This window comes from Triticum urartu, chromosome 1A, assembly GCF_056163025.1.
Source record: "Triticum urartu cultivar PI428250 chromosome 1A, HENAU_Tu73, whole genome shotgun sequence".
Classification (NCBI taxonomy): Eukaryota; Viridiplantae; Streptophyta; class Magnoliopsida; order Poales; family Poaceae; genus Triticum; species Triticum urartu.
This window is the reverse complement of record NC_141873.1, coordinates 562,138,185-562,163,271: the sequence shown is the minus strand read 5'-3', so window position 1 is coordinate 562,163,271 and position 25,087 is coordinate 562,138,185. Positions and strand designations below refer to the sequence as shown.

At 48.1% G+C, this 25,087-nt stretch overlaps 4 protein-coding genes, 4 non-coding genes and 2 pseudogenes across 11 annotated transcripts; all 10 read left to right on the top strand.

Annotated features, from left to right (window-relative positions):
• Window positions 1–2,443: 2,443 nt before the first annotated feature.
• On the top strand, window positions 2,444–4,957 carry LOC125533129 (uncharacterized; annotated as a pseudogene). Its single transcript, XR_015613973.1, has 6 exons — window positions 2,444–3,151; window positions 3,304–3,527; window positions 3,593–3,735; window positions 4,063–4,171; window positions 4,282–4,582; window positions 4,825–4,957. The product of XR_015613973.1 is annotated as an uncharacterized LOC125533129 (transcript).
• LOC147992756 (hydroxyproline O-galactosyltransferase GALT4 pseudogene) lies at window positions 3,348–4,449 on the top strand (annotated as a pseudogene).
• A 913-nt stretch (window positions 4,958–5,870) lies between the features above and the next one.
• On the top strand, window positions 5,871–6,426 carry LOC125529349 (uncharacterized). Its single transcript, XM_048693766.2, has one exon. It carries the CDS (start codon window positions 6,055–6,057, stop codon window positions 6,262–6,264), a length of 210 nt encoding a protein of 69 aa, XP_048549723.1. The 5' UTR covers window positions 5,871–6,054; the 3' UTR covers window positions 6,265–6,426.
• A 3,350-nt stretch (window positions 6,427–9,776) lies between these two features.
• On the top strand, window positions 9,777–13,790 carry LOC125529324 (cold-regulated 413 inner membrane protein 1, chloroplastic). 3 transcript variants are annotated; one of them, XM_048693748.2, is made up of 10 exons: window positions 9,777–10,075; window positions 10,177–10,323; window positions 11,369–11,464; window positions 11,610–11,674; window positions 11,787–11,856; window positions 12,476–12,571; window positions 12,684–12,748; window positions 12,858–12,927; window positions 13,033–13,293; window positions 13,390–13,790. In XM_048693748.2, the coding sequence occupies exons 1-9, from the start codon at window positions 9,792–9,794 to the stop codon at window positions 13,196–13,198; spliced, it is 1,059 nt and encodes a 352-aa protein (XP_048549705.1). In that variant the 5' UTR covers window positions 9,777–9,791; the 3' UTR covers window positions 13,199–13,293; window positions 13,390–13,790. The 3 variants fall into 3 exon arrangements, with proteins under 3 accessions (XP_048549705.1, XP_048549697.1, XP_087387711.1); XM_048693740.2 differs by having other exon boundaries at window positions 13,033–13,298; XM_087531585.1 differs by lacking the exons at window positions 12,476–12,571; window positions 12,684–12,748; window positions 12,858–12,927; window positions 13,033–13,293; window positions 13,390–13,790 and adding an exon at window positions 11,998–12,281.
• A 714-nt stretch (window positions 13,791–14,504) lies between these two features.
• On the top strand, window positions 14,505–17,748 carry LOC125529339 (uncharacterized). The gene is made up of 7 exons (XM_048693755.1): window positions 14,505–14,737; window positions 15,841–15,989; window positions 16,135–16,197; window positions 16,335–16,382; window positions 16,478–16,537; window positions 17,240–17,297; window positions 17,390–17,748. Exons 2-7 carry the CDS (start codon window positions 15,867–15,869, stop codon window positions 17,479–17,481), a joined length of 444 nt encoding a protein of 147 aa, XP_048549712.1. The 5' UTR covers window positions 14,505–14,737; window positions 15,841–15,866; the 3' UTR covers window positions 17,482–17,748.
• Window positions 17,749–18,295: 547 nt separating this feature from the next.
• Window positions 18,296–20,471, top strand: LOC125529312 (eukaryotic translation initiation factor 3 subunit D). The gene has a single exon (XM_048693730.2). It carries the CDS (start codon window positions 18,467–18,469, stop codon window positions 20,231–20,233), a length of 1,767 nt encoding a protein of 588 aa, XP_048549687.1. The 5' UTR covers window positions 18,296–18,466; the 3' UTR covers window positions 20,234–20,471.
• A 182-nt stretch (window positions 20,472–20,653) lies between these two features.
• Window positions 20,654–20,801, top strand: LOC125533404 (small nucleolar RNA snoR135). The gene has a single exon (XR_007294281.1). It is a non-coding gene; the product is annotated as a small nucleolar RNA snoR135 (small nucleolar RNA).
• Window positions 20,802–21,149: 348 nt separating this feature from the next.
• LOC125533403 (small nucleolar RNA snoR135) lies at window positions 21,150–21,294 on the top strand. The gene has a single exon (XR_007294280.1). It is a non-coding gene; the product is annotated as a small nucleolar RNA snoR135 (small nucleolar RNA).
• A 206-nt stretch (window positions 21,295–21,500) lies between these two features.
• On the top strand, window positions 21,501–21,592 carry LOC125533264 (small nucleolar RNA SNORD96 family). The gene has a single exon (XR_007294195.2). It is a non-coding gene; the product is annotated as a small nucleolar RNA SNORD96 family (small nucleolar RNA).
• A 158-nt stretch (window positions 21,593–21,750) lies between these two features.
• LOC125533402 (small nucleolar RNA snoR118) lies at window positions 21,751–21,838 on the top strand. Its single transcript, XR_007294279.2, has one exon. It is a non-coding gene; the product is annotated as a small nucleolar RNA snoR118 (small nucleolar RNA).
• Window positions 21,839–25,087: the final 3,249 nt, after the last annotated feature.

Sequence of the window (25,087 nt, the reverse complement as noted above, 5' to 3'; positions counted from 1 at the left end):
ACAATGCAGACATGACTGAGACAAATCTCCGGTCAATAACCAATAGCGGGACCTGGATGCCCATATTGGTTCCTACATATTCTACGAAGATCTTTATCGGTCAGACCGCATAACAACATACGTTGTTCCATTTGTCATCGGTATGTTACTTGCCCGAGATTCGATCGTCGGTATCCAATATCTAGTTCAATCTCGTTACCGGCAAGTCTCTTTACTCGTTCCGTAATACATCATCTCACAACTAACATATTAGTTGCAATGCTTGCAAGGCTTATGTGATGTGCATTACCGAGAGGGCCCAGAGATACCTCTCCGACAATCGGAGTGACAAATCCTAATCTCGAAATACGCCAACCCAACATCTACCTTTGGAGACACCTGTAATGCTCCTTTATAATCACCGAGTTACGTTATGACATTTGGTAGCACCCAAAGTGTTCCTCCGGCAAACGGGAGTTGCATAATCTCATAGTCATAGGAACATGTATAAGTCATGAAGAAAGCAATAGCAACATACTAAACGATCGGGTGCTAAGCTAATGGAATGGGTCATGTCAATCAGATCATTCACCTAATGATGTGACCTCGTTAATCAAATAACAACTCTTTGTTCATGGTTAGGAAACATAACCATCTTTGATTAATGAGCTAGTCAAGTAGAGGCATACTAGTGACACTCTATTTGTCTATGTATTCACACATGTATTATGTTTCCGGTTAATACAATTCTAGCATGAATAATAAACATTTATCATGAAATAAGGAAATAAATAATAACTTTATTATTGCCTCTAGGGCATATTTCCTTCAATTAATGCACAGTGTGCCCATAACCAATAAACGAGTAGTCCTAGCGCATGCAGTGGTGCAGAAAAAGGACCGCGTGCATGGGATGCAGCTTACCCACACTCAAAACGCCCTAATTAACTTAACATTAATTGCCTACACACCTTAATCCTCTTTTATTTTGAAAATGCATCAAAACCGAAGTGCGTTCTCTAAACCGTGACGGAGGGAGTACCCTTCACATACAACATATCATGTGATACGGGCCTTCACATGCTACCGTGCTACGGGGTGTTGGCAACCGTGCGAGCAGAATTGAATGGATGCGATGTAGTTAGTGTTCTTTTGTATAAGCCCATAAAAGATGCTCCACTAGTCAAATTTCCGTTGATCCATGGGATCACTAATGACATACTAGTAATAATGTACTCTCTCCATTTTCAAATATTTATTTTTTTAGAAATTTCAACAAGTGACTACATATGAAGCAAAATGAGTGAATTTACATTCTAAAATATGTCTATATACATCCGTATGTTATAGTACATTTGAAATGCCTAGAAAGACAAATATTTAGGAACGGAGGGAGTACATGCAATGCACGTTTATATTAGGTAGGATATTAGTTACACGTTATATTAATTAAGATATATCTGTTGCACGTTGGTATTTAGTAAGATATCAATTACTTTTTTCACGAAAATGGTAGGATATTGATTACATGGCAGATTTCATGGGACAGCGTTGAGTCAAAACGTGTCTATAACCAATGGCAGTGGTGGATAATTAGAGCGTTAAACGTGTTTGGTGCTCAACATTGGAGCGATTTGAACCGCTAGATAACATGATTTGACGGTCAAGATGATTTGAATCTGCTTCTTTAGGTCTTTTTATATTAACTAGTAATAATACACGTGCAATGCACGTTTATATTAGGTAGGATATTAGTTGCACGTTATATTAAGTAAGATATATCTGTTGCGTGTTGTTATTTGGTAAGATATCAATTACTTTTTCGCGGGAATGACAGGATATTAATTACATGGTAGATTTCAAAGGATGACGTTGAGTCAAAACGTGTTTATAACCAATGACGGTGATGGGTAATTAAAGCGTTAAACGTGTTTGGTGCTCAACATTGAAGCGATTTGAACCGCTAGATAACATGATTTGACAATTAAGATGGTTTAAGTCTGCTCATTTAGATCTTTTTATATTGATATAGATGATATAGATATATACGTGGGGGCAAGGCAAAGACGAAATGAGAAAGCATAGGCTCCATGACCGCAGCAGCAATCGCGGCCATGGAACGGGGCTCCCCTTTGCAATAGATCACTTTTCTACATTAGCTAAGTGGATGCTTGCACACCGAGCATGTTGGTGTGATACGAATCCAACGGCTGTCATTGCTCTGTAGCACACGGAAACGGTCCGCGGCACACCGCACACGGTATGTTCCCCCTTCACACGGTACACCTGACCTTCCCGTTGAGTAAATTGCACAGAAATATCACAATTCAGACATTAAAAGCAGATTAGTATTAAGATTGGTAATTTTTACGTGTCAGTACCAATTTTGAGATGAGGCCTTGCAAAAGAGGCTAAAAGTGTTGTTTATACGTATTAACAGGGAAACTGACCGGTTGGGCCCGCCCGTCAGGTGCCACGCTGGCTAGTTGGCACGTGCCCGCACGCTGACTCGGACAAGGCTGGGTCGCACCGTTTAGTTGCAGCCCGAGCCTCCGTCTTCGTCTCCGTCGTGCCCGTCGCCACCGCCGACCGCCCGCGCCGCCGTGAGCTCGAGGCCCGCTCCTTCACGACCGCGGCCCTGCTCCGGCCCCACACGCGCACCTTCCCGACCCCGACCCGCCCCGCCGCGCCCGCCTCGCGCTCTCCTCCATCCGCTTCTGCCGCGGCACCAACTCCTCCTCCGCCTCCTCAATCGACGCCGCAGCTTCCTCCGCCTTCGCCGCCACGGCTACCTCCTGCCTCACCTCCTCTCCCCTTTCGCCGCCTCCTCCCTCCTCATCCCCTCCCCCTCCCCGTCAGCCCCTGCGTCCTGTCCCGCCACCGTCTCGGCGCCCCGCGCTGGCGCCCCGGTGGCCGTGGAGCTGCCATGCGGGATGGCCGCCGGCTCGCGCGTCACAGTGGTGGCCCGGCCGACGAGGAGGGACGAGGCGGCGTCACCGCAGTTCATGGTGGAGCTGCTCGGCACCAAGGCCGTCCAGGGGGAGGAGCCGCCCAGGATCAGAGGCGACTTCACCGGCTGCCCCGTCATCGAGCTCAACACCTGCTATCGCATGCAGTGGGCGCTGCCGCAGCGCTGCGAGGGCCTGGCGTCCCGGCCCTGACGAGGATAGAGGTGAGCTCCTTTGATTCCACAGTTCAATCTCGCTTTTTCCTTGCCGTTCTCTAAGAAATTTAATAGTAGTATCTCAATTTTGAAGCTATTTGTTCGTTAAAACCAACACAAATTTCATCAGTGAATTTGCTTGCTATTGGTTCCAATTTCAGTTGATGGCCTCACCTCTGCCGGCTGAACCAGTCAAGTGTGAGAAATGGACTCGGGAATGTCTGAACAGTGGAAGGCCTCACCTCTGCCGACTGAACCTGACGAGCTGTCCATTGGCATCCTTTATGCAGCCAACAATTTCGCCGAGCGGATGGCCGTCCGCAAGTCATGGATGATTGCTACAAGGAAATCATCTAACAGTGTTGGCCGGTTCTTCGTCGCTTTGGTAAGTACTTGTGGATGATTGCTACAACTTTGAAGTTATTTTGCTGACTTTGCAAACTCTAATAGAAGACTTCTTTACAAAATGGGAAAAAGAGGCCAACGAGGAGCTGAAGAAGGAGGCAGAGTTCTTTGGTGACATTGTTCCGGTCCCTTTCATGGATAGCTATGACCTCGTTGTTTTAAAGACTATTTCCATTGCTGAGTATGGGGTAAGAAAAACTAGTACGTATTTAACGGGTCATATCTGTTAGTTCCCCTTTCCAGTCTCATGTTTTAGTGCATTCATGCTAGCCTCTGCCTTTCCTAAAGCAAGCATGGGTTTAATTCCAGCTGGAACTATGATTATGATTGCAAATCCAATGATCGTCTTCTAAACACAGGGTGTTATGTTTATCATGCCTACTAGTGGTATTAGAGTATCATATTTATTTTAGAAAAAAATAGAGTATCATCTTTCTGACAAAGTTCTGGTACTAGTAGTGATATATTTCACCCAGCATACATGAGTGTGATGTAATTTTCCTGCTGCTCTTCAGGAATGGGAAGAAGAAGTATACCCACCTTACGCAAACGGACCGGGCTATGTTATTTCATCAGACATCGTTGAGTAACATCGTATCTAAGTTTGACAACCAGAAACTGAGAGTAAGTCATTACCACCATCCTTGTCAGTCAGTAAGTAAATATCGAAGCATTTGTGTCAGTGTGTCTATAGGCTAACAAATGGATGTGCTTTCCCCTGATTGTGGGTTCAGAAGTTCGACAAGACTCGCCAGCCGGTCGAGTATTCGCACGACGTCAAGTTCTTCCAGGCCGGCTGCTTCGACGGTAACTACACCGTGCACTACCAGTCGCCGCAACACATGATCTGCCTCTGGAGGAAGCTGCAGTCCGGGAGCGCTCAATGCTGCAACGCCAGATGACAATGAAATTGCTTGGTAGTTGAAAAGCAACACCCGGCTCTCTGGAGAATCAAACAGCAAGGATGAGTTCGAGTTTGATCTTGCTTTGGAGGCCCTCTGGATAGTTAGCTTGCGTAATTCGCTCATTCTTTTGGTCAGTGGCTGGTTAATTCAGCTGTTGATTCTGACACTAGCTAGATGCTGACACCATGTACATGTGTCAATTGTTTTTGATCTAGGAACTAACAGCTTTGCTGATCTCACTTGTATATCGGTTGTTCTTATATATACATATTAGATGTTTCGAGTAAATCATTTTGTGTGTTCAGAGCTGCTCCTGTGCATTGTCGATTCCACCTGCAAGTCTAATTGTTCTAAAAATTATGCATGTCGCAGATGCCGGTTGAAGCTCCACGACATGCTCGTGCCACACAGCCCTGCGGCAGCGCCCACTACATGCGGTAGCAGGTGTTGAGCTCAATGACGGGGCGGCCGCTGAAGTCGCCTCTGATCCTGGGCGGCTCCTCCCCCTGGACGGCCTTGGTGCCGAGCAGCTCCACCATGAACTGCCACGACGCCGCCCCGTCCCTCCTCGTTGGCCGGGCCATCACCGTGATGCGCGAGCCAACGGCCATCCCGCACGGCAGCTCCACGGCCACCGGGGCGCCAGCGCGGGGCGCCGAGACGGTGGCGGGGCAGGACACGGGGGCTGACGGGGAGGGGGAAGGGGATGAGGAGGCGACGGCGGCGGAAGGGGAGAGGAGGTGGGGCATGAGGATAGCCGCGACGGCGAAGGCGGAGGAGGCTGCGGCGTTGATGGAGGAGGCGGAGGAGGAGTTGGCGCCGCGGCTGAAGCGGATGGAGGAGCGCGAGGCGGGCACGGCGGGGCGGGGCGGGGTGGGGAAGGTGCGCGTGTGGGGCCGGAGCGGGGCCGTGGTCGTGGAGGAGCGGACCTCGAGCTCACGGCGGCGCGGGCGGTCGGTGGTGGCGACGGGCACGACGGAGACGGAGATGGAGGCTCGGGCCGCGACTAAACGGTGCGACTCAGTCTTGTCCGAGTCAGCGCGTGGGCACGCGCCAACCGGCCAACATGGCACCTGACGGACGGGCCCAACTGGTCAGTTTCCCTGTCAATACGTATAAACTGCATTTTTAGCCTCTATTGCAACGTCTTGCCTTAAAGTTGGTACTGACACGATTATCAATCTTGATACCAATCTATTTTCAATGGCTCAATTATTGTACTTCTGTGCAATTTACTCCCCCCTTACTACCCCCACCATCTGGACGACACGCGCAGGTACACTGGGCACGCACGGGAGGGGAAAAAAGAAAGGAGTTGATCGCCACGGGTGTCGGCTGGGCGGCCCGGCTTGCGTCCCATCCGATGCAAGGCATCGAATCGCGCCAACCGTCCGCGTGACGGCTGCTCCTTTGTTCCCTCTCCACTCCTCTACTTTCCCCTGCTCCGCCGCTCGCCTCCTCCTTTCTATATCCTCTCCAGAATCCACTCCCAGTCTCTCTCCCGAGCCTTCCCGAGTAGTACTCATATGCAGCCGTGAGATCAGATCGACCGACCGAAGAAGAAGAAGGAGAAGCGAGGGGAGATCAGCCAGCGGGCGGAGGATGGCGGACTGGGCACCGGTGGTGGTGGGGGTGGTGCTCTTCATCCTGCTCTCGCCGGGGCTGCTGTTGGAGATGCCGGGGTCGCACCGCCACGTCGACTTCGGCGGCCTCCACACCAACGGCAAGGCCATCTTCGTCCACACCATCCTCTTCTTCGCCGCCTTCACCATCCTCACCCTCGCCCTCCACATCCACATCTACGCCGGCTAGATACCCATAGCCCACAGATTCATAGATGCGCCATGTAATCTGCTACTAGTACTAGCTAGCTCTTGCTCAGTCAATCGATCCCCTCCATGTAATCCGCTTGTAATCCCTGCTTGCCAGATGTCTCTGTACTGCCATCGGTTCAAGAAGAAGCGTATTGAACTATTGATTGAGGTGCCGCGCCATGCCTGTTTATTCATTTATTTGATTTGATCTGATGAGATGTCTTTGTCACCGTGTGGGGATCGATCTGTTGCAGCAAGTTGACTAGCGACTGGCTTCAGCGCTAGTCATCGATGGGCATGCTACCGGAGTTTGTTACTATCATCATCCACTTTCCGATTAATCTTTTTGACTTTGTACGCGATGGAATATGTATTCCTTGCATGGCTCATCAAAGCCACTGAAACTGAAGCATCTTTTGCCAGCCGCCAGGGACGAGCAAAGCTCCATCCACCTACAAAGCTCGCTCTGGCCTTTGTGAGCGAGCAGAGGGGGTGGATGAAGCCGAAATCCCTAATCCACATTGCTCTTGATCCACAGTGCTCATTGCTGATGGGGCTCTATACTTGTTTATGTACATATTTTGAACGTTCCCAAATCACAACCCCTCTCTTAGTCTAGTGGCAAGACGCGCCACATGCATTCAAGCATCTTGCTTGCAAAAAAGTTTTAGAATTTTTTACTATTTATTTTTATTTTACTGTTCACTGGGTGTAGATAGCCTAGGCACCGTTCTGAATATCCGTCTTAAAACCTTTTTTCACACAAATTTAAAGGATTCCAACAAAATAAAAACTAAAAATAACTAATCAATTTCGTTCTCGAGCTTCTTCCTACTGATGCAGCCGTCTGACTCACCATCGTTAGACCGAAGCCGGAGTCGCTGGAGGAAAGGTCGATAGCCGGAGTCGCTGGAGGATGGTCCGGCCTCGTTGATAGCCCCCTTGCACAGCTCGAGCCGTTGGTGCTCCTCGACGAGGAGCTCCGTATGATTTTGACGGAGTTTCGCCATGTACCTTCACCACCTGATTCCCCCGCACCTCTCACTACCTTCATGTCGTACCTCGTCGCTAGCTCAGCCGTCTGAAAGGAGCTAATCCGGTAGTGATGGTTGGTGTCCCGATCCTTGATTTCTCACACCCACGCTCCCCATGGCCGGTGATGCACGTCGTAGTACTTCCTTTTCGATGGCGGCAGTGGTAGGTTGGTGGAGGAGAGGGGGCGTCACTGCGTACTCGGGTCGGTTGCGCACCATGATGCAGATCCGCGCTCGAATTAACTGCAGCGACCTTTGATGGTTGGATCCTGCTATTTTGAGGGGGCACTAATTGATCCTTGGGTTGTGGCGTTGGAGGTAGTGCCGACGGAGGTGCAGGGTGGATTTGGGCAGCGCCGGCGTCAATGTGGTGCGAGCCAAGGAGAGAGGTGGTGCGGGAAGGGAAAATTTTATCCTGAGATCAAGGCACCGACGAGTAAATATACACGGCGACCGGCTTTGAGGGATCGACTAGAGATGCCTTAACAACCGTTTTTTTTTACATGAACACTTGCACATTATTAGACAACATCCCCATGTGCACGTGTATTTCTTTTTGAAACTTCAAAATGTGATCTTTGAACCGTTTGAAATTTCAGGCTCCATGAATACTTTTTTTTAAGGATCCATGGATGGATGCTTGTATGATATGACTGCCTGCGGCCAAGTCCTTTTGTTAGGTGGAGAGATGATCAGTCGTGATCGTAACGTGCCTTGGCGTGCATACGACCGACTACACGAGCATCTTCATGTGGATGAGGTACATGCCTCCCTCCAAGTGACGATTTCGTCGCGTAACATCGCCACATTGTCCTTTTCCCAAGGTGCCGTGGAACAAAGTACACATCTACTGAACTCCTCCCCCCCCCCCCCCCCCCCCCGCGGCTCGCGTGTCGTCCCCCGCGGGCGACCCGAGGGCGACTAGGGTTTCCCCCCTGTGCCGCCACCCCCTCCAGCATCCCCTCCCCTAGCCACCACTTAAGGACGCCCGGCAAGCCGCGGCGGCCCCGATGAAGGTGGCGGCGAGGTCCCTCGTCACTTCGTTCCCCTCGCGAAGGACCACGGACTCCGGGGCGGCGGCCCCGGTTGGCGAGGTGGCGCGGCCTCTGCGACAGGCGGCATGCGCGGGATGTGGCGGCTGGCCTCCTCAGTTGCTCGGGCGGCGCGGAGCCGGTGGGGGGTGGTCGTGGCGCGGATTTCTTCCGATCTAGATCTGAAGGTCGGGCTGTTTTCTCCTCCTCTGCTCACTCCTCCCCTTCGGTTGTCCGCTCTGCAGCTTTGGCTGCCAGTCTCGGTGTCGGCAGTGTGCTGGTGGCACAGTCTGAGTCCGGGGGAAACCCTTGGTAGGCTCTCCAACCACGGCGGTGATGGCGCGTGCGCACATCGCCTTTCTCCTTCAAGGCACCGCTGAGGACTCTCCTATCCATCCCCGTCCCAGATCCCGGGTGAAAACCCAAAACTCGTCTCGGGTTGGGCGGCGGCGGTGCCCTGCGCGTCGTTCCCTCCTTGGAGGCGCCGCCTTGGGTCGTCTGGTTCTCCGGATGAGTGGCGCTGAGGTAGGAGAGCGCCCGCCGGCTGCGAGTCCAAGCAGAGGCTTCTCCAAGCTTCGCCCTTGGGTCTTCGCAGCTGGTTTCTTCGACAATCCCCCCAACGGTTTTCCTTCTGTTCTCGATGCCCGGGCGGGTGGCAGTGCAGCTAGTGGTGTGAGGCTACGGCGTGGTGAGAACCGTGAGCTATGCCTGTTCTGGGTTACGACCGGCACATGTCCGTGCTCTCGGGTGAGCGCCCAACGACCCGACGGTGCGGCGCCTTCGAGCCTAGGCGAGAAGAATGTGGGCTTCTTCGGCGTTGGAAGACAGGTTGCGGGGTCCCAATCCCATGATCCGGCTGCTCGCAGTGCTTGCAGGCCTTGGGCTGATCCCGGAGGTTACTCTGCTTTCATGCTCTTGGTGTCGATGTGCAGCAGGCTTCGACATCACTCGCAGATCTTTCATGTCTCTTCCTTTGTGTGCAGTAGTGTGCGTTGCGTTGTAATTTGCTCAGTCAGCTTCTTTGTATCTTTCGGTCGCTCTTACTTGATGGCCTTGTGTAATCCTGGCCGGTTGATGACTTTATTAATTCAAAGTCGGGCTTATCTCAAGTCTTCGTTCTAAAAAAAAAGTACACATCTACTTACTACAGGATTACTACTACTAGCACTTATCGTGGACGCGTCCCCTCGTCCTGTCCTGTGACCGTCACCGCGAAACGAAATCTGCCCCCCGCCCCCGGCCCGTCTGCGTCCGTCCGTGCCGCTGCCGACCACCTCCCCTGGCGGTGCGTTCACCGGCAGGCATGCAGCGCAGGAGCCGAGGCCCAAGCCGTGGACGCGGTCGCCGCACGGCAAGTCGGCACCCGCCCCCACGCCCGCCAAGCCAGCGTGAGGCCCGCGTCCACCGAGGCCCCGCCACGTGGCCGCCCGCCCACACCGCGAGCTCATCTGATCTGATTGATGTGCCCCCTCACGCACGCGCTCCCTCCGCTCGCCCACCCCTCATCACTCCAGTACACAGTGCTACGGTTCGACAGACTTCCAGAGACGGACACCATCATCCACCGGCGAGGCTTCCACCTCCGACGAACCCGCCCCGCCCGCTCGGGGCCCGACACCATGTCCATCTCGCTGCGCCTCGCCATCCCCACCGCGGCGCCCTGCCCCGTGCCGCCGCGGACGGCCCGGCCCGCCGGGAATGCGGCCTGCTCCCCCGCCCCCGCCGCGCGGACGGCCGCGCTCAGGTGAGGGCTTCGCGCCCACCCGCTCCCCTTCCGTCCGTGTGATTCGCTTACCCACCGCGCCGGCGGCTGATCTCTCTCTCTCTCTCTGTGTGTTTATGCAGGGGATGCGTCTCGCTGCCGATGAAGCCGCAGCCCCTGGGAGCGGGCGCGGCGCGGCCGTGCCGGAGCCGGGGGAGCGCCATCGTGTGCAACGCGTCGGCCTACCTCAGCCCGCCCACGACGCAGTGGGTCTCCGTCGCGGCCGCCGCGTGAGTGCCTCGTCCCCATCTCCTCGTCGCTACCCAGCCATAAAGTACCTTTCTCCGGCGCGATTTGCTCGTGCAGAAACGCATGAGCCTTTCCGTGCTCCGAATCTGTTCGTGCTTTTGCCCGCGAGGCGGCGAGTTACACGCGCGGGTGTTGGTTTTCTGCTGATGCTGGTGGGTGGGTGGTAACTGCTGCCGGATTGTGAGATGCGCGATCCCTGTCACACGGATTCCGCAATCTGTTGATGGTTACTCGTTCAGAGCCCACGGGACATTACAACAACTGTTGCACAGAGTTGGTTTCGTGATCAAAACGCATCGTGTGATTTCACAGCTCTAGGAGACAGGAGCAACATTAACACACTTTACAAGAACTAATGATGCCAGATTTTCAGTCTGTTTACACCTGAACATAACACCGTGTGTTTAATAAACTAGACACATAGTTTACTTGCAGCACCATACGGTGTGACGACGAAGGATGCCAGATTTCCAGTCTGCTTGCACTTTGTATCACAGGGGAATGCATAGTTTTTCGTATTAAAAGTTTGAATGCCGTATTACTCGAATGCAGAAATTGACCCAAGGTATCAATTCCAGTCACGGTAACACCATCAGTCTGTTCAACATGACTTACAGGGGTTTCGGTCCGGTTGGTGACTTGCTGAGCTTGCCGCAGAACTGTAGTATATCTACTTTATGCTTCCGATGTATCGCAAGTACTAGCGCGTATTCATGTTGCGACGGTAACTGTCAACGCCGAGGTGGTAATCTTGCTTCAGAACTTGGATGAGTTACTGGGGCTGTTCTGGCCATGACTCCAAATTGTAATTGTTTTCTTGAGGACGGGCAATCTTGTATGACTGAAAGTGATACATTCTTCGAAAACTCGGCTCCTACTATTCACCTTGTAGAATTTTTATTCTGCAGCATATTTGGTTTTGCCATAAAATGATTGGATTATTCTGAAGAAGTACACAGTGTAACCTTCCACCCCCTTAACGATTATTATTTGAGCATTTATTTATTACTCTTTTGCCTCTTGCAGAGTGCTATTGCTTGCTAAAGGCACTGGCATACACAAATCTTTCCTCGTGCCATTGTTTGTTCTGCAAGCACCTACCGCCGTAATCTCATGGATCAAGTAAGATTCTGCCATTTGGCCCAAAGAATTATCTGATGATACCTTTTCCCCTTTCCTTGCTATAGCTACTGGATGTTTATTCTTTTTGAGGCAAGAACACTTACTTTTGGCCTACTTATCCTGTGGTGTCTATTCCTAATTTTAGGAGTGAATATGGGCTGTGGACTGCTTTTCTTGCGCTTGTGGTGCGTTTGTTCTTACCCTTTCCAGGTAGAGTGACTAACAAGGAAGATCCATACGTCCTGATTAAAATCGAGTATGATATTTGATGAGACATGGAACAGATATATGTTACTTATGCATGTGCGTCTGTCTATTGCAGGTGAGCTAGAGCTTCCACTGTCAACAATGCTGGCTGTCAGCGTTGCTCCTTACCAGGTGATGAATGTGAGGTATGAAACATTCTTGCCATTTGGAAAGACATTAGCCGTACTGTTTGCCTACTGCTGCATATGTTAGGTTCTTAGCTTTTCAGTTTATGTCCTGGTTGCTACTTTTTCCTCATTCTCTCCGGTCCTACTTCCTATCTACAGGGGAACTCAAGGTGGCGCGATAGTGTCGTTGGCACTAGCCGCGTACCTCGCCTTTCAGCACTTCACCAGGACCGGAGGAATAGGAAAAGCCTTCGATCAGGGATCGATAGTTGCAACCATGGCAATCATCTGTATCGCAGTTATCAATGTGATCCTGCTGTTCTGAGTTGCCAAGAGCCTCTTCAGAGTGCAGATATAAATAAAAAAGAAACCTTGTAGCGCATCATCCTGTCAGACTTTGTAGCTTGTTTTATCATAATAAGAATGACCTCTGAGTTGTGACATGACTGATGGTATATATCTCCATGTGCGGTATTGTTTGCGCAGTAGTTGTGTCTTGTGTGATACAGTGTTAGTGTTCAGTTATTCCTAATGGCCAGTTTCTCTCCTCCTTTGTCGATCCTCTTGCTCATCTTGGCATCAAAACTTTGGTATCAACGGAGCGCAGCAGTTTATTTGTTACTCTTGCTTTTTGCAGCGTGCTATTGGTTGCTAAAGAGACAGGCATACACAAATCTTGGCTCATGCCATGGTTTGCACAGCAAGCACCTAGCAGTGTAATCCCATGGATCAAGTAAGACACTGCTATTTGGTGGAAAGAGCTATCTGATACATTTCCCGTTTGTTTGACATAAGAATACTCTCTTTTGGCCTGCTTATACTATGGTATCAATTCCTAATGTTAGGAGAGAATATGGGCTGTGGACAGCTTTTCTTGCGATTTTGGTGCGCTTGTTCTTACCCACTCCAGGTAGAGTGACAAGGAGGGTTCAAACATCAGGCTAACATTGATTGGATAATCGGTAAAACATACAAACTGGGGTATGTTACTTACGGCGCATGCTTTATGCCTATGGCAGGTGAGCTGGAGCTTCCACTCTCAACAATGTGGCTTATCATCATTGCTCCTTACCAGGTGATGAGTCTGAGGTATGAAACATTCTCCCTATTTTGGCTATACTGTGCTGCTGCTACTGTATCATTTAGGGTATTGGTTTTTGCTCATTCGCTCCGATTCCTACCTCCCGTGCACAGGGGAACTCAAGCTGGCAGGATACTATCTTTGACGGTAGCCGTGTATCTCGCCTTTCAGTACTTCACCAGGAACAGAGGGTTGGATAGAGCCTTCCGTCCGGGATCGATAGTCGCGACCCTCGCCGTCATCTGCATCACAGTTACCAACGTGATCCTGCTGTTCTGAGTTGCAAAGAGTTCACCCCTTGTTGTAGGCCTGACTGTCGAGGGGAAGAGGAGGAGCTACCCCAGAGTGCAATCTACTGATATATGTATCTTCATGTACGGTATGCTTTGCACAGTGGTTGTGTGTTAGTGTTCAGTTATCCCTGATCCCCTTTGTTGATCCTCATGTTTGTCTTTGGCTCTTTGCACCAGAACTTTGGTATCAACAGATCTCAGCACTTCAGCAGATTGTTCGCACGTGATGGAGTCGTGCAGATAGGGATGGGCTTTGATTTTAGATTTTGTCTGGTCCATAACAATTTCACAGCCATCTCTTATATTTTGACAGACAATTTTTGTCGACTCGGGGCACAATCAAACTCAAAGGAGTGACAAAAAAGAGCAGGAAAAGAATATTTGGAATTGACGAGCCCCTTGACATAAGAATGTACTCCCTATTTGGCATACGATTTTCTCCTAAGCCAAAATTTTCAAAGGTTTCATTGTTTGACCAAGTTTATGGGAAAAATATTTAACATTTATAAATATACCACATGTATATCCTATGAGAATGCATTTCTTGATGTATTTGATGATATTGATTCTGTGTTGTTGATGCTGTCATTTTTCCTATAATTTTGGTCAGACTTTAAAGTGTTTGACCTGAGTTAAAAATGCATATGCGTTTGCAAAACAAAAAGGAGAGAGTAATTAAAATGCATATGCCTTTACAAACCAAAAAGGAGAGTGTAATATAAATAAATATATTGTTAGTGGAAGATAGAGTTATTCAATTTTTGTTGTTGTTGTGGGGAGCTATTCAGACTCTGGTAAAGCATCATAGACCGTGGGTGATGATTGATGGTGGACGCTACTTGAAAATCCAGTTCCTCATCATATCGGCGAAATCTTGAATTCAGCATATTTTATGTTCTATGGTATGAGTCGTAGTTCGACGAAAAGGTACCAAAACAAAGAGATGACGGAGCTCGATAAAATTCATCATCTTAAATTTGAAATTTCCAAATCCCGGAAAAAGAGAATCTACCCACGTGTTCCTCAAATATGCGGTGACGTCTTTTGAATCGACCCAGTCAAAAATGACCGTCGTTTTGTGCTTCATCGGGCCCAAAAAGCGACCAAATTCAGAAAAGAAAAAAAAGAAAGTTCCCTGAAAGAGTTCTTTTGAAGTACTTCCTCCGTTGCAAATTACTCGTCGTGGTTTTAGTTCGAAGGGAGCAGTATTTTTTTTTGCAGAATGCCCCCTTTCACATTTTCCTCTTTTTTCATTCCACCCGTGGCACAAGGAAAAAAAAAAGTGGAATCAGATTCAGTTACCACTCATAGACCGCGGCTCGCCTCCCCTCCGCTCCACCGTCCCTTGCATTTCTTCGCCGATTCCTCCTCGTCGCCCTCCCCTCCCCTGGCGACCTACCATCGCCGCCCCGCCACCGCCGTGCCGCCGGCGGCCTCGCTCCAGACCCCTCCCTCCCCCCGCCTCCCACGCGTATCCGTCGCCTCCTCCGCCTCCCGCATCGCCGCGACCCCGTCCGATCCCGAGGTACGAGCTCCAGCGATTCGCCAGACCCTCGCCGCCGCCCACGAATCTCGGGCGCGCCGCCTAGATCCGCCCCCGCTAGGCCTCAGACGAGCGGCGGTAGCTCTAGCTGCGTGCCTCGCCTTCTTCCAGCGCCTCGTCGGGAACGGGCGGAATTTTGGGGCACCATAAATTCCCTTGACCGGCGGTATTTCAGTAGAGTTTCGGCCCAGAGCTTGATTGATTCGTCACGTATATGCTTGTAGAGCTTGTCCGACGGAGTAGCTCATATGTTGGCCGGAGAGAGGGAGATCATTCGTGTATGCAGTATCTCTGTTTCCTGCACTGGGTTGTGTGGCAGGTCATATATCAGACGCAAATGATTGCAGATCTTGTCATGGCATCATTTAGCGCTCTTGAAATGTTGATTTCCGATGCATAGAGAGGTTAAATCGGTCGGTGCTGTACTTTTTCACTTGTCGGCTTCAAGTACTTCTATTGAAGTCCTGGGGTATACTTATGTACTCCTACATTTGTTGGGCTCAGGCTGACTGCCTTCATGCAGTCCTGTCAAGGACAATAAGCCTTGTTCAAAATGCTGCCATTGCCACTTCTGCAGTTATTGCTTGCCCCACTCGCCGTACCTGACCGAGCAACAACCTTGGTTCAAGATGGCATACCGGTGTTAGGTTCGACGCTAGGACTTAGAAATGCTTCTACAAGACCTGTTAAACAACTGGACCAGTATTAGTTGGCGTCTGGTTCTCTTCTCCAAAATAGAGATACCCAGGATGGGTTACACAATTTTATTTACCTCTTCATTTTTTCCGAAGTAAATTTTGTGTATGTCTTATTACATTTACTTCCCAGTACTTATTTATGTAAGCATCTTCTTTGTACTGCTACATTATGGTTGAAATTTTGTGTATGTCTTAGTACATTGACTTCCCAGTACTTATTTATGTAAGCATCTTCTTTGTACTGCTACATTATGGTTGAAATGTCAATATATTTCCTAGAATACGTTTCATATTTATTCCCAATTTGTGTATGCCCTTGTACTTTATGGCTGCTAATTTTTATGGCATTGGGATAAATTATCTGATAAGAAATCTATCTCCTTGTAGCTTGTTTGAGCATCCGTTCGTACAATATGTCGGAGAAGCCATCTGATGAGACGACCGGTCAGGTGAGGCCTGAAGGAGATGTTTCTGATGTGAAAGTGGAAACTGCCGACCAGAATAAAGGAAATGAGATGCCATCAGCACAGCAGGAGGTATCATCTTTTGTTAACGATTGTAATGCTTAACCTTGTGTGCTTGCATGTTTCCATCTGTACGATTTTACTAATTTACTTTCTACTGTAAAACTGTCAAAAATATATTCCATAAGCACAATCCGACTTTACTGAGTATTTGCAGGAAGCAGTAATCAAGAAAAAGTATGGAGGAGTACTGCCCAAAAAGTCACCACTCATATCCAAGGTATCATTGCCTTAAATATATTACTACCTATTAGATGTATATATACACTTTATGTCATCTATGTATAAAGCAGTCAGGGAAGTTTGATCAATTTTAGCTCCATATCCATTAGTTTCACCCGTGTTAAAATGTATCAGGACCATGAGCGAGCTTACTTTGATTCTGCTGATTGGGCTCTGGGAAAGGTATTGTACTGTTCTTTTCGAAAGCTAAATGGATTTTGAGGAAGCAATGCAACTCCTACGTGATCTTGCTCACCTGATCGTTTGGTTTCCTGCAGCAAGGAGGACATCCTCAAAAGCCTAAAGGCCCGCTTGAAGCACTTCGACCGAAATTACAGGTGCTAAAATTGACACTCATTGTTTGCAAGAATGTGCTTACCTTGTATTATACCACTGTTGATACTGTATCTGTTTGACATTATCTGCTAGCTCTTTCATTAGTGTATTTGCTGGTCTTTCTATGTTAACCCAATAGATACATATCCATTTTTTGTTCTAGTATTTAAAATGAACTCAGTTCAAGGTTCCTGCCCCCTAGTTCTGTTACTCCCTCCGTTCCTAAATATAAGTCTTTTTAGAGATTCCACTACAAACTACATATGGATGTATATAGACATATTTTAGAGTGTAGATTCACTCATTTTGCTCCGTATGTAGTCCATAGTGGAATCTCTAAAAAGACTTATATTTAGGAATGGGGGGAGTAGTAATTCTTTGCTTGTGGAGCTGATTTTTGCTATCAGACGTGCTACACTACTACTGTTGATACTTTCTCCGTTTGGCACCAGCTGCTAGCTGTTCCATTTGCGCATTTGGGGGTCTTTCTAGCAATCCAATAGATCACATATCCAGTTTTTTGGCCCAGTATTTAAACTGGATTCAGTGTCAATTACATGTTTTGTTACCTCATTCTTGTTAATAAGTCTTTGCTTGTGGAGCTGATATCCTTTTGCTGTCAGATGTGGTAATAATTATGAAATTAACTTGCATGCTACACTGAATTTATTCGGTCGCTTACATCTTCCTCGATCTTCCTGCAGCCTACCCAGCAGCAAGCCCGTTCACGACGATTCCTTCATGCATCTACTGACAGCGACGGTACTTCATATTTACAAGATAGCAAGCAAGCAATCCAGTACATTTATCTTGCCATCCTCACAAGCATCGCTTTGCCATCTTTGCCATTGCAGAGGGTGCCAACTCGCCTACGGAGGCTACAACCCTGAACCAGGAGTTCACCGAGGAGGCCAAGGCAGCCGAGAACAAGGAATCCACCGAGTAGCTCCCATGTCCTTTTTTGAACGGAACTCTGCCATTTGCTATGCCCATGCCGTCTCGTTGCTCTAGTAATAAGAACTGTGGGCGCCCTGTAACCGCTCGCTGAATTTTGAACTGAAGTGTCGCAGACATGCCGTTATCCACCGCGCTATGCCATTCCATGGCTGTTGATGCCTGTAACAGTTCGGTATGGGATCGGGAACATTATGATGTCGCACCGAGTGTCGTCCGGGTCGGACAGAATAAAAGCATGAGCCTGAAACTTATACTAGTACTGTGTTGAATGTCGAACCGGCTGCTGCCTGCTGTCTGAACTCCCCCGCTGTAAGGCTTACCGTTTGAATTCTGTGGAATTTCATGAAGGAATCGTGCAATTCTGTTTGGTGTGTTGGTGCATGGTGTCTTGGAACCCTAGCGGTTTAGCTTGAAATCGCCGAATTCCAAACGTGTTCATGACATGATTTCTAAACACGGTCCGAACTTATGACAAGATTACTGAAGAACGTTTACCTCAAATCTGTTTTTTTTTCTGTTTGGTTTGAAAAGAACATAGCCCAACGTTGAGAGATTTGTTTCTTTTTTTATTAATAAAAAGCAGAGATCTGATAGATTATTAAAAAAAACTGAGATCTGAGAGAAGAATATTGAGTCGAGAGATATCTGATCGATGATATTTTTTCATGTGTAGAAATATTCCACTTATTTAACGGGCCGGGATCGGACGCTGACACGTGAGTCCAAGGAGCACACGCTGACCTGTGGGCCATAGGCCCGCTAGAGGCCCTTGGAAGTATCAGAAAATAAATATTCGCTTACCCAAACCCTAAAGCCCCCTCGTCCCGTCCTCCTCCATCGCGTCGCACCCAACCCTAACCCATCCCATCCGCACCGCCGCCGCCACCGGATCCATCCGCACCGCCGCCGCCACCACCGGATCCATCCGCACCGCCGCCGCCACCGGATCCATCCGCACCGCCGCCGCCGCGACCATGGGCTTCGACGTGGGCGTCGTCCCCTTCAACCCCGACGGCTGGGGCCCTCCCGACGCGCCGGGCGCGGCGCCGCTGCTGGGCGGGGCCGTCGCCACGGCCTCCATCCCCTTCGCGCCCTTCTCCCGCTCCGACAAGCTGGGCCGCATCGCCGACTGGACGCGCAACCCGGGGCACCCGGGTGCGCACGGCCACCACGCGGCCGCCGCCTCCCGCGACTCGGTCTTCGACTTCTCCTCGGCCGACGACTCGCTCGCCGCCGCCGCCGAGGACTCGTCCTTCAGCCTCGTGGACGCCAAGCCGCCGCCCAAGCACCCGCGCTTCGGCCCCAAGTGGCGCTTCAACCAGCGCCCCCAGCTCCCCCAGCGCCGCGACGAGGAGGTCGAGGCCAAGCGCCGCGAGGCCGAGAAGGAGCGCGCCCGCCGCGAGCGCCACTACCAGAACCACCGCTCCCACCACCACCAGGGCTTCCGCGGCAACCAGCAGAACACCGCCAAGCCCTCGGTCGACATCCAGCCCGACTGGACCATCCTCGAGCAGATCCCCTTCGCCAACTTCACCAAGCTCTCCTTCGCCGTCAACGACCAGCCCGAGGACCTCCTCGTCTGCGGCGCCGTCGACTCGTACGACCGCACCTACGACCGCGTCAACCCCAAGACCGCCCGCCGCCTCGAGCGCTTCAAGAACCGCCAGTTCTTCAAGATCACCACCACCGACGACCCCATCATCCGCCGCCTCGCCGAGGAGGACAAGGCCACCGTCTTCGCCACCGACGCCATCCTCGCCGCCCTCATGTGCACGCCCCGCAGCATCCTCTCGTGGGACATTGTCGTGCAGCGCGTCGGCAACAAGCTCTTCTTCGACAAGCGCGAGGGCTCCCAGCTCGATCTGCTCACTGTCAACGAGACTGCCCAGGAGCAGCTCCCTGAGAACAAGGATGACATCAATTCCGCGCCGGCTCTTGCTGTCGAGGCCACCTACATCAACCAGAACTTCTCGCAGCAGGTGCTGGTACGTGATGGCGAGAAGGTTACCTTTGATGAGCCTAACCCATTTGCCTCTGAGAATGAGGAGGCGGCGCCTGTTTGCTACCGTTATCGCCGCTGGAAGCTGGACGATGATATTAGCATCATTGCTCGCTGTGAAGTGCATGCTGCTGGTGTTGATCCAACTGGTGCTCGCCAGTTCCTCACGCTTAATGCACTCAATGAGTTTGATCCTAAGATTACTGGTGTTGACTGGAAGCAAAAGCTTGAGTCCCAGCGTGGAGCTGTGCTTGCTACAGAGCTCAAGAACAATGCCAACAAGCTCGCTCGCTGGACTGCCCAGGCTTTACTTTCTGGCGCTGACATGATGAAGCTGGGTTATGTGTCACGTGTGCACCCCCGCGACCACTTCAACCACTCCATACTCACTGTGATGGGCTACAAGCCAAGGGATTTTGCTACCCAGATCAACCTCAACACTGCAAACATGTGGGGAATTGTCAAGTCGATTGTGGACATATGCATGAAGTTTGAAGAGGGCAAGTATGTGCTTGTGAAGGATCCTGCAAAGCCACAGATGAGGATCTATCAGGTTCCTAATGATGCGTTTGAGAACGATTATGTTGAAGAGCCACTTCCAGAGGAGGAGCAGATTCGTCCGGCTACAGATGATGTCGATGCTACTGCACAGGAGATGGATGCTGCTGCCGAGGCAGAGGCTAATAAAGCAACTACTCAGGGTGGTGATGGTGAGAAGAGTGCAGATGCGGCTGCTGCTTGAAGGGTATAATGGGCCATCTTGCTTTATCTAGATAATGTGTCTTTTCTGTTTTATGATCTGTTTTTGTGGATTAAAGAGTTGAACTGCCTTGTCTTGATACAGTGGTCTTATTTTGGTCCATGAGAAAACTTGTTACTCTTAAATTTCGTTCTTAGATGTGCTATAAGCTTAGCACCTACTGTTTTGGATTAATGATAATGACTATGCTGGTAGTTGAATATTGATTCTATGTGGTTGATCTGCTGTGTATGTTTTAGCCATTGTGTATGCACATCTGTTTTTTAAGCATTGCCACCAAATGCATCATGAAAACCTTGTGGCACTTAGTAACTTAAGATTACCCTGAGTTGTCTTGCAATTTCCATGCTCTGTGGCAATGGCTAAGCTTGTTACTGTTTGTTCGTCTTTGTTGCAATTGTATATGGGTTGATAGTGCTTTTAAACCTGTATCGGCTTAAACACTTTCTATGTACTGCTGATAGTTTTCCATCCTATACCAATTGGGGGAAAGTGAACAGCTTGTTTAAGCCTTTATATGCTTTCTTCAACAATCACTTTCCTCCCATCTAATCTGACACTTGTGTGTATTTTTGCGCCATTGTTGTATGTTTCATGACAGCATAAGAATACGCTTGCCTTTTCTGTTCTTCATATGGGATGAATGCTTCTGAATCTATCTGCATTGCATACGAATTTGTTTCACTTTTTTCTCCCTTGTTGCCTTTGCCGGCTAAGCCTGTATCGGTTAAATGCCTTTTGCTGTGTATTTCTTGCTGAAAATAGGCTGTTGTGTTGAGCTTGATAATCTCTTTTGCCAACAATCATTTTCCTCTCATTATCCTTCATATGGGATGAGTGCTTCTGAATCTATCTGCTTTGCATACGAAGTGGTTTCACTTTTGTCTCCCTTGTTGCCTTAGCAGGATAAGTGTGTATCGGTTAAATGCCTTCTGATGTGCATTTGTTACTGAAAGTGTTTCCTGCTATATTAATTTGAGGAAAGTGGGCAGTTGTGTTGAGCTTGATAATCTCTTTCGCCAACAATCATTTTCCTCTCATTTCGAATGCATCTCATTGTTATTTTTATGCCTTTGGTATCTGCAAGCTTTTCTTTTGATGAAAATTTAGGAAACTATATGATGCCTGGAAGCTTATTCTCTGCCTTCAGATTTCTGCATCTTTTGAGCTCTGCGTGCAGGACTAGCATATTTTGCGTTAGTTCATATTTGATCTATGCTGAAATTTTAGAGGCATATTTGTTCATGCTTGGCAAGTGATGAAAAACCTATTAATCATACCATCTTTCGGGACTGATCGGTTGCTATGCTTCCATGCTGTCTTTCTGCAATTCTGAAGCCAAATTGAACAGCTTTTGAGTGTCTAGTTGAAGTGTCTTGCATATTTTAATGTGTTAATTTTTTGGACAGCGCGTGATCCAAATTTATTTTTTTGAGTGCTACAGATTCCATCCCAACTCTTCCCTTTCTTTTTACTCAGTTATTGCTTGGTTGTGTGGTATGGATGAAGATATGCACTGGGCTCCGAGCAGCAAACATTGCTGTGTTCTGATGGAGATGCATTTGCCTAGATAGCATTGTCTGACCGCTCACCATTGTTGCACTTCATAACCATTTGTTCATTTATTAAAGCATGGTCTTATCAGGTCTGCATTGTACCAAGGCTTGGGTTCTTTGTACCATTGTCTTGCTTGCCAGATTTGGTTGTAGTTAAACTACCAAGGAAGGAAATCTGGTCGGCCTGCCCATGTTAATGGGCAACCCGCTTACCAACCTTCCTACATGTCTTATCACCATTTTTTTCATGAGATCCTGTGAACTCGTAGCGGAGGCCGGAGGGTGATCATCAGTGCTACCTTAATGTCTTCTATGCAATTCTCAAGTTCTGGACATTGTGGTTTGTTGTAGCTGAGACTACCTCATTCCAGCGTATAAGGCATGCTTGCTTTCACTAGAAACTGCAGGATTGTTGTCTGGAGCATGCTGCAATTCTGTGTGCTTGTTTGTCAACTTGTCTTTTGTCCATTCTTCTTGTGGGATTTTGCATCGGGTTATAGGAAGGTAACGATTGATATTTTGTCTGATGTGTTCTTGTGTAAGTGTTTTGGTTTGTTAGTGGCCAAGGATTAAACTAAATTATAGACAAGCATATGTCTGAATTTTCTTCATGTGGAGCGATCTAATCTTCTCTATGAGGCCAATAATCTTGGTTGTTTCTTCATATGCAGTTTTTATCTGATGCGTTTGTCTCCGTGAATCTTTGTTTGGTATTTCTGTCATGGCGAAGTATCAGTGAACATGTCTTTTCAATGAAGGCCAAGAATCGAAGGTGGAATCCCTGAGAATCCACTTAAACGTGATTAACAAATAACCCGCTATTATCATAACGATTAGCCAAAATCGTTTGAGGATTGCCTTACCCAACTCCACCTAACTCTCCCACGTCCATGGGCTGCTGCCGCCTGGAACGCCACGGCGGCTCTGAGACTTCTCGCGGTGGCGAAACCTGAGGCACGGTGACCACAACTGACGGAGTCACGGGCGCGCACCACGTCAGCGTCCGAACAGGCAGCATAACCGATGATGGTGTTTTGAATCTAAGTGATTGATTGATCTCATTGATGGTTACAGGATGCCATTTATATGGTCTGGAGGGATATGACGGTTCGGACAAGATATCGGTTCCAGACCAGATGCGTCTGTGCGGGAGGCAACTGCACGACGGTTGGGCAAGGGGAGATTTCCCCTAATTACATTTGTAATTAATCTTAATACTTCTCCTAATCTACGCTTGACCATGTAGAATTGTCTCACGATCTTCTAGGTAGGGCTATGATCTTAAAAGATTCTTCTCCAAAAAGTTCTTCATGAAAACTTGATGAGAACTTGGAACATAAACTCACAAAGAGATAGCATAATATGATGTCATAAAATAAGGATATCTCAAGAAAGGACTCCTAATCACCGCTTGTCATAAGAATCCATCATCTTGATTAAGTCCCCTCTAAAAACCCCGTGGGAAAAATATGAGTAGTGTAGGATATGTTGCTAAAACTCCTTCAAACCCAATGGAAAAGAAGAAGAAAAGGATGCAAGATATAATGGTTATTGTCTCTTTTAACTCAATTTAGAGGACAATAATATGCCGCATATACTTTTCTAAAAAAAACCTATGGGGAAAAGAGAAAGTAGGGCACATGATCTTGTGTTGATATTACCTCATTAAAAAACTTTATGAGAACATGTATAATAAAGTCATGAAGGGAAAAAGAGTATAATATGATGTATTGAACAGGAACAATTCAGGAAGATACTCTCCTTGATTCTTGCAAATTTCGAAGCCGTCACACACCAATTCCAAGAACATATATCTGGAATGTAGAAGTTGGTAGATACTTCGTGAACAAATCAGTCATATGGTTGACTTGCAAGATATGCAATATAGCGATATTGCTTATTATGTAACCTGTTTGCATCCGGATAACACAAGAAACATTATATCGTTGAGATAATGGTTGGTGGATGTAGCCATGAGGTCTGTTTCAAAGACTCTTCATGAGGGCTATCACACCTAGTAGGAACACTAAGCTTGACTACGATCTGCCATATTAGGGATCTGATCAATGTATCCAATGATATCGGTGTTCACATTTCTGTGAAACTGGAAAACCAGGACAAGATGTTTGATGACTTGGAGATATCGAAAGATATTCTTGAGTACCAACCAATTGTGTTTGGTGGATCCAATGGCATTATGGAACGTTTAGTCCCAATATCTCATTTCCATCATCTCTTGGTCTAAATAGATCTTTCTCTTACGTCTAGAGAATGAACTACCATGAGAGTTATGGATGGATAAGATTTGTCCATAATGAGTTTCTCCAATATAATATGGATATAGACAACATGGTGTACCATAATGTCTGAATGAAGATGGTCAAGTTGTAGTAACGAGCGGTGTTTTGGTTTACCCAAATCCTTCATTTTAAACTCCGTCATTTAGATGATTACATGTGTTTTCATTGTAGACACACACACATGGATAATCATCATTGTAGGAGTAAGCCTTGTGCATAAGGAACTCACTACGTCGGTTGTACCATATGTACCGACAACAATAAATCGTATGGTGACTTACTGATTTTACACAATGCATGTTGCATTTTGTATTTCGATTCAGAATTGAGATTCCATTGGGAATCAATCATATATGTCTGAATCTAGTGATCCACATGGATATGTAATCACTACATCTATCAACTGCAAAGATAGATGATTTTGTGCTGCCAATGATATAAGTTATCAAAAAAAGATTCCATCTCTGGAGAATAGTTGGGTATCTGCGTGAACCCTTGTGCTACAATACTTGCTCTCTGTTTCACCACCTTGTTGTTCTCAATTCTGTTTCTAGAACAAAATTGGTGTAGGTATTGCTTATGAATACCTTTCCATTATTGAGCAAGAGCATTTCTACCTAGATTATACCCTTTGCTTGAGTTCAGTCCGAGTGTTGTTCACACTTTGCCATGGCCATGGTCTTTGAATCTGAATCACTTGAAAGGTTTTTGCAATCTAGTTAAGAAATGTATGTCGACATTTGTAGACTTCCGGTTATATGTTTCTCCAGAATCTATATATCAATATATAGTTGATGGAAATATCGTTACCCATGGCGCTGCTCGCGATTTCCCAATGCGATTGAGTCGGGTATTCTGATGTCCCGGTCATTGTGTGCACTATGACCTGGGTTGGTGGCGGTTTTCCGTCCATTGGGTGTATACTACCCATTAGGTGTCTGTCAACGTGAAGTTGACTTGCATTTACTGATTCACAAGCT

Excerpts from the sequence above, each read along its gene's own strand:
- LOC125529312 (XM_048693730.2), top strand. The coding sequence starts at position 18,467 with ATGGGCTTCGACGTGGGCGTCGTCCCCTTCAACCCCGACGGCTGGGGC.
- LOC125529349 (XM_048693766.2), top strand. The coding sequence starts at position 6,055 with ATGGCGGACTGGGCACCGGTGGTGGTGGGGGTGGTGCTCTTCATCCTG.
- LOC125529324 (XM_048693748.2), top strand. The coding sequence starts at position 9,792 with ATGTGCCCCCTCACGCACGCGCTCCCTCCGCTCGCCCACCCCTCATCA. Across the intron at positions 12,749-12,857 it reads CTTGTTCTTACCCACTCCAG|GTGAGCTGGAGCTTCCACTC; the intron begins GTAGAGTGACAA and ends TGCCTATGGCAG. Across the intron at positions 12,928-13,032 it reads TACCAGGTGATGAGTCTGAG|GGGAACTCAAGCTGGCAGGA; the intron begins GTATGAAACATT and ends TCCCGTGCACAG.
- LOC125529339 (XM_048693755.1), top strand. The coding sequence starts at position 15,867 with ATGTCGGAGAAGCCATCTGATGAGACGACCGGTCAGGTGAGGCCTGAA. Across the intron at positions 16,198-16,334 it reads AGTCACCACTCATATCCAAG|GACCATGAGCGAGCTTACTT; the intron begins GTATCATTGCCT and ends AAAATGTATCAG. Across the intron at positions 16,538-17,239 it reads CACTTCGACCGAAATTACAG|CCTACCCAGCAGCAAGCCCG; the intron begins GTGCTAAAATTG and ends ATCTTCCTGCAG.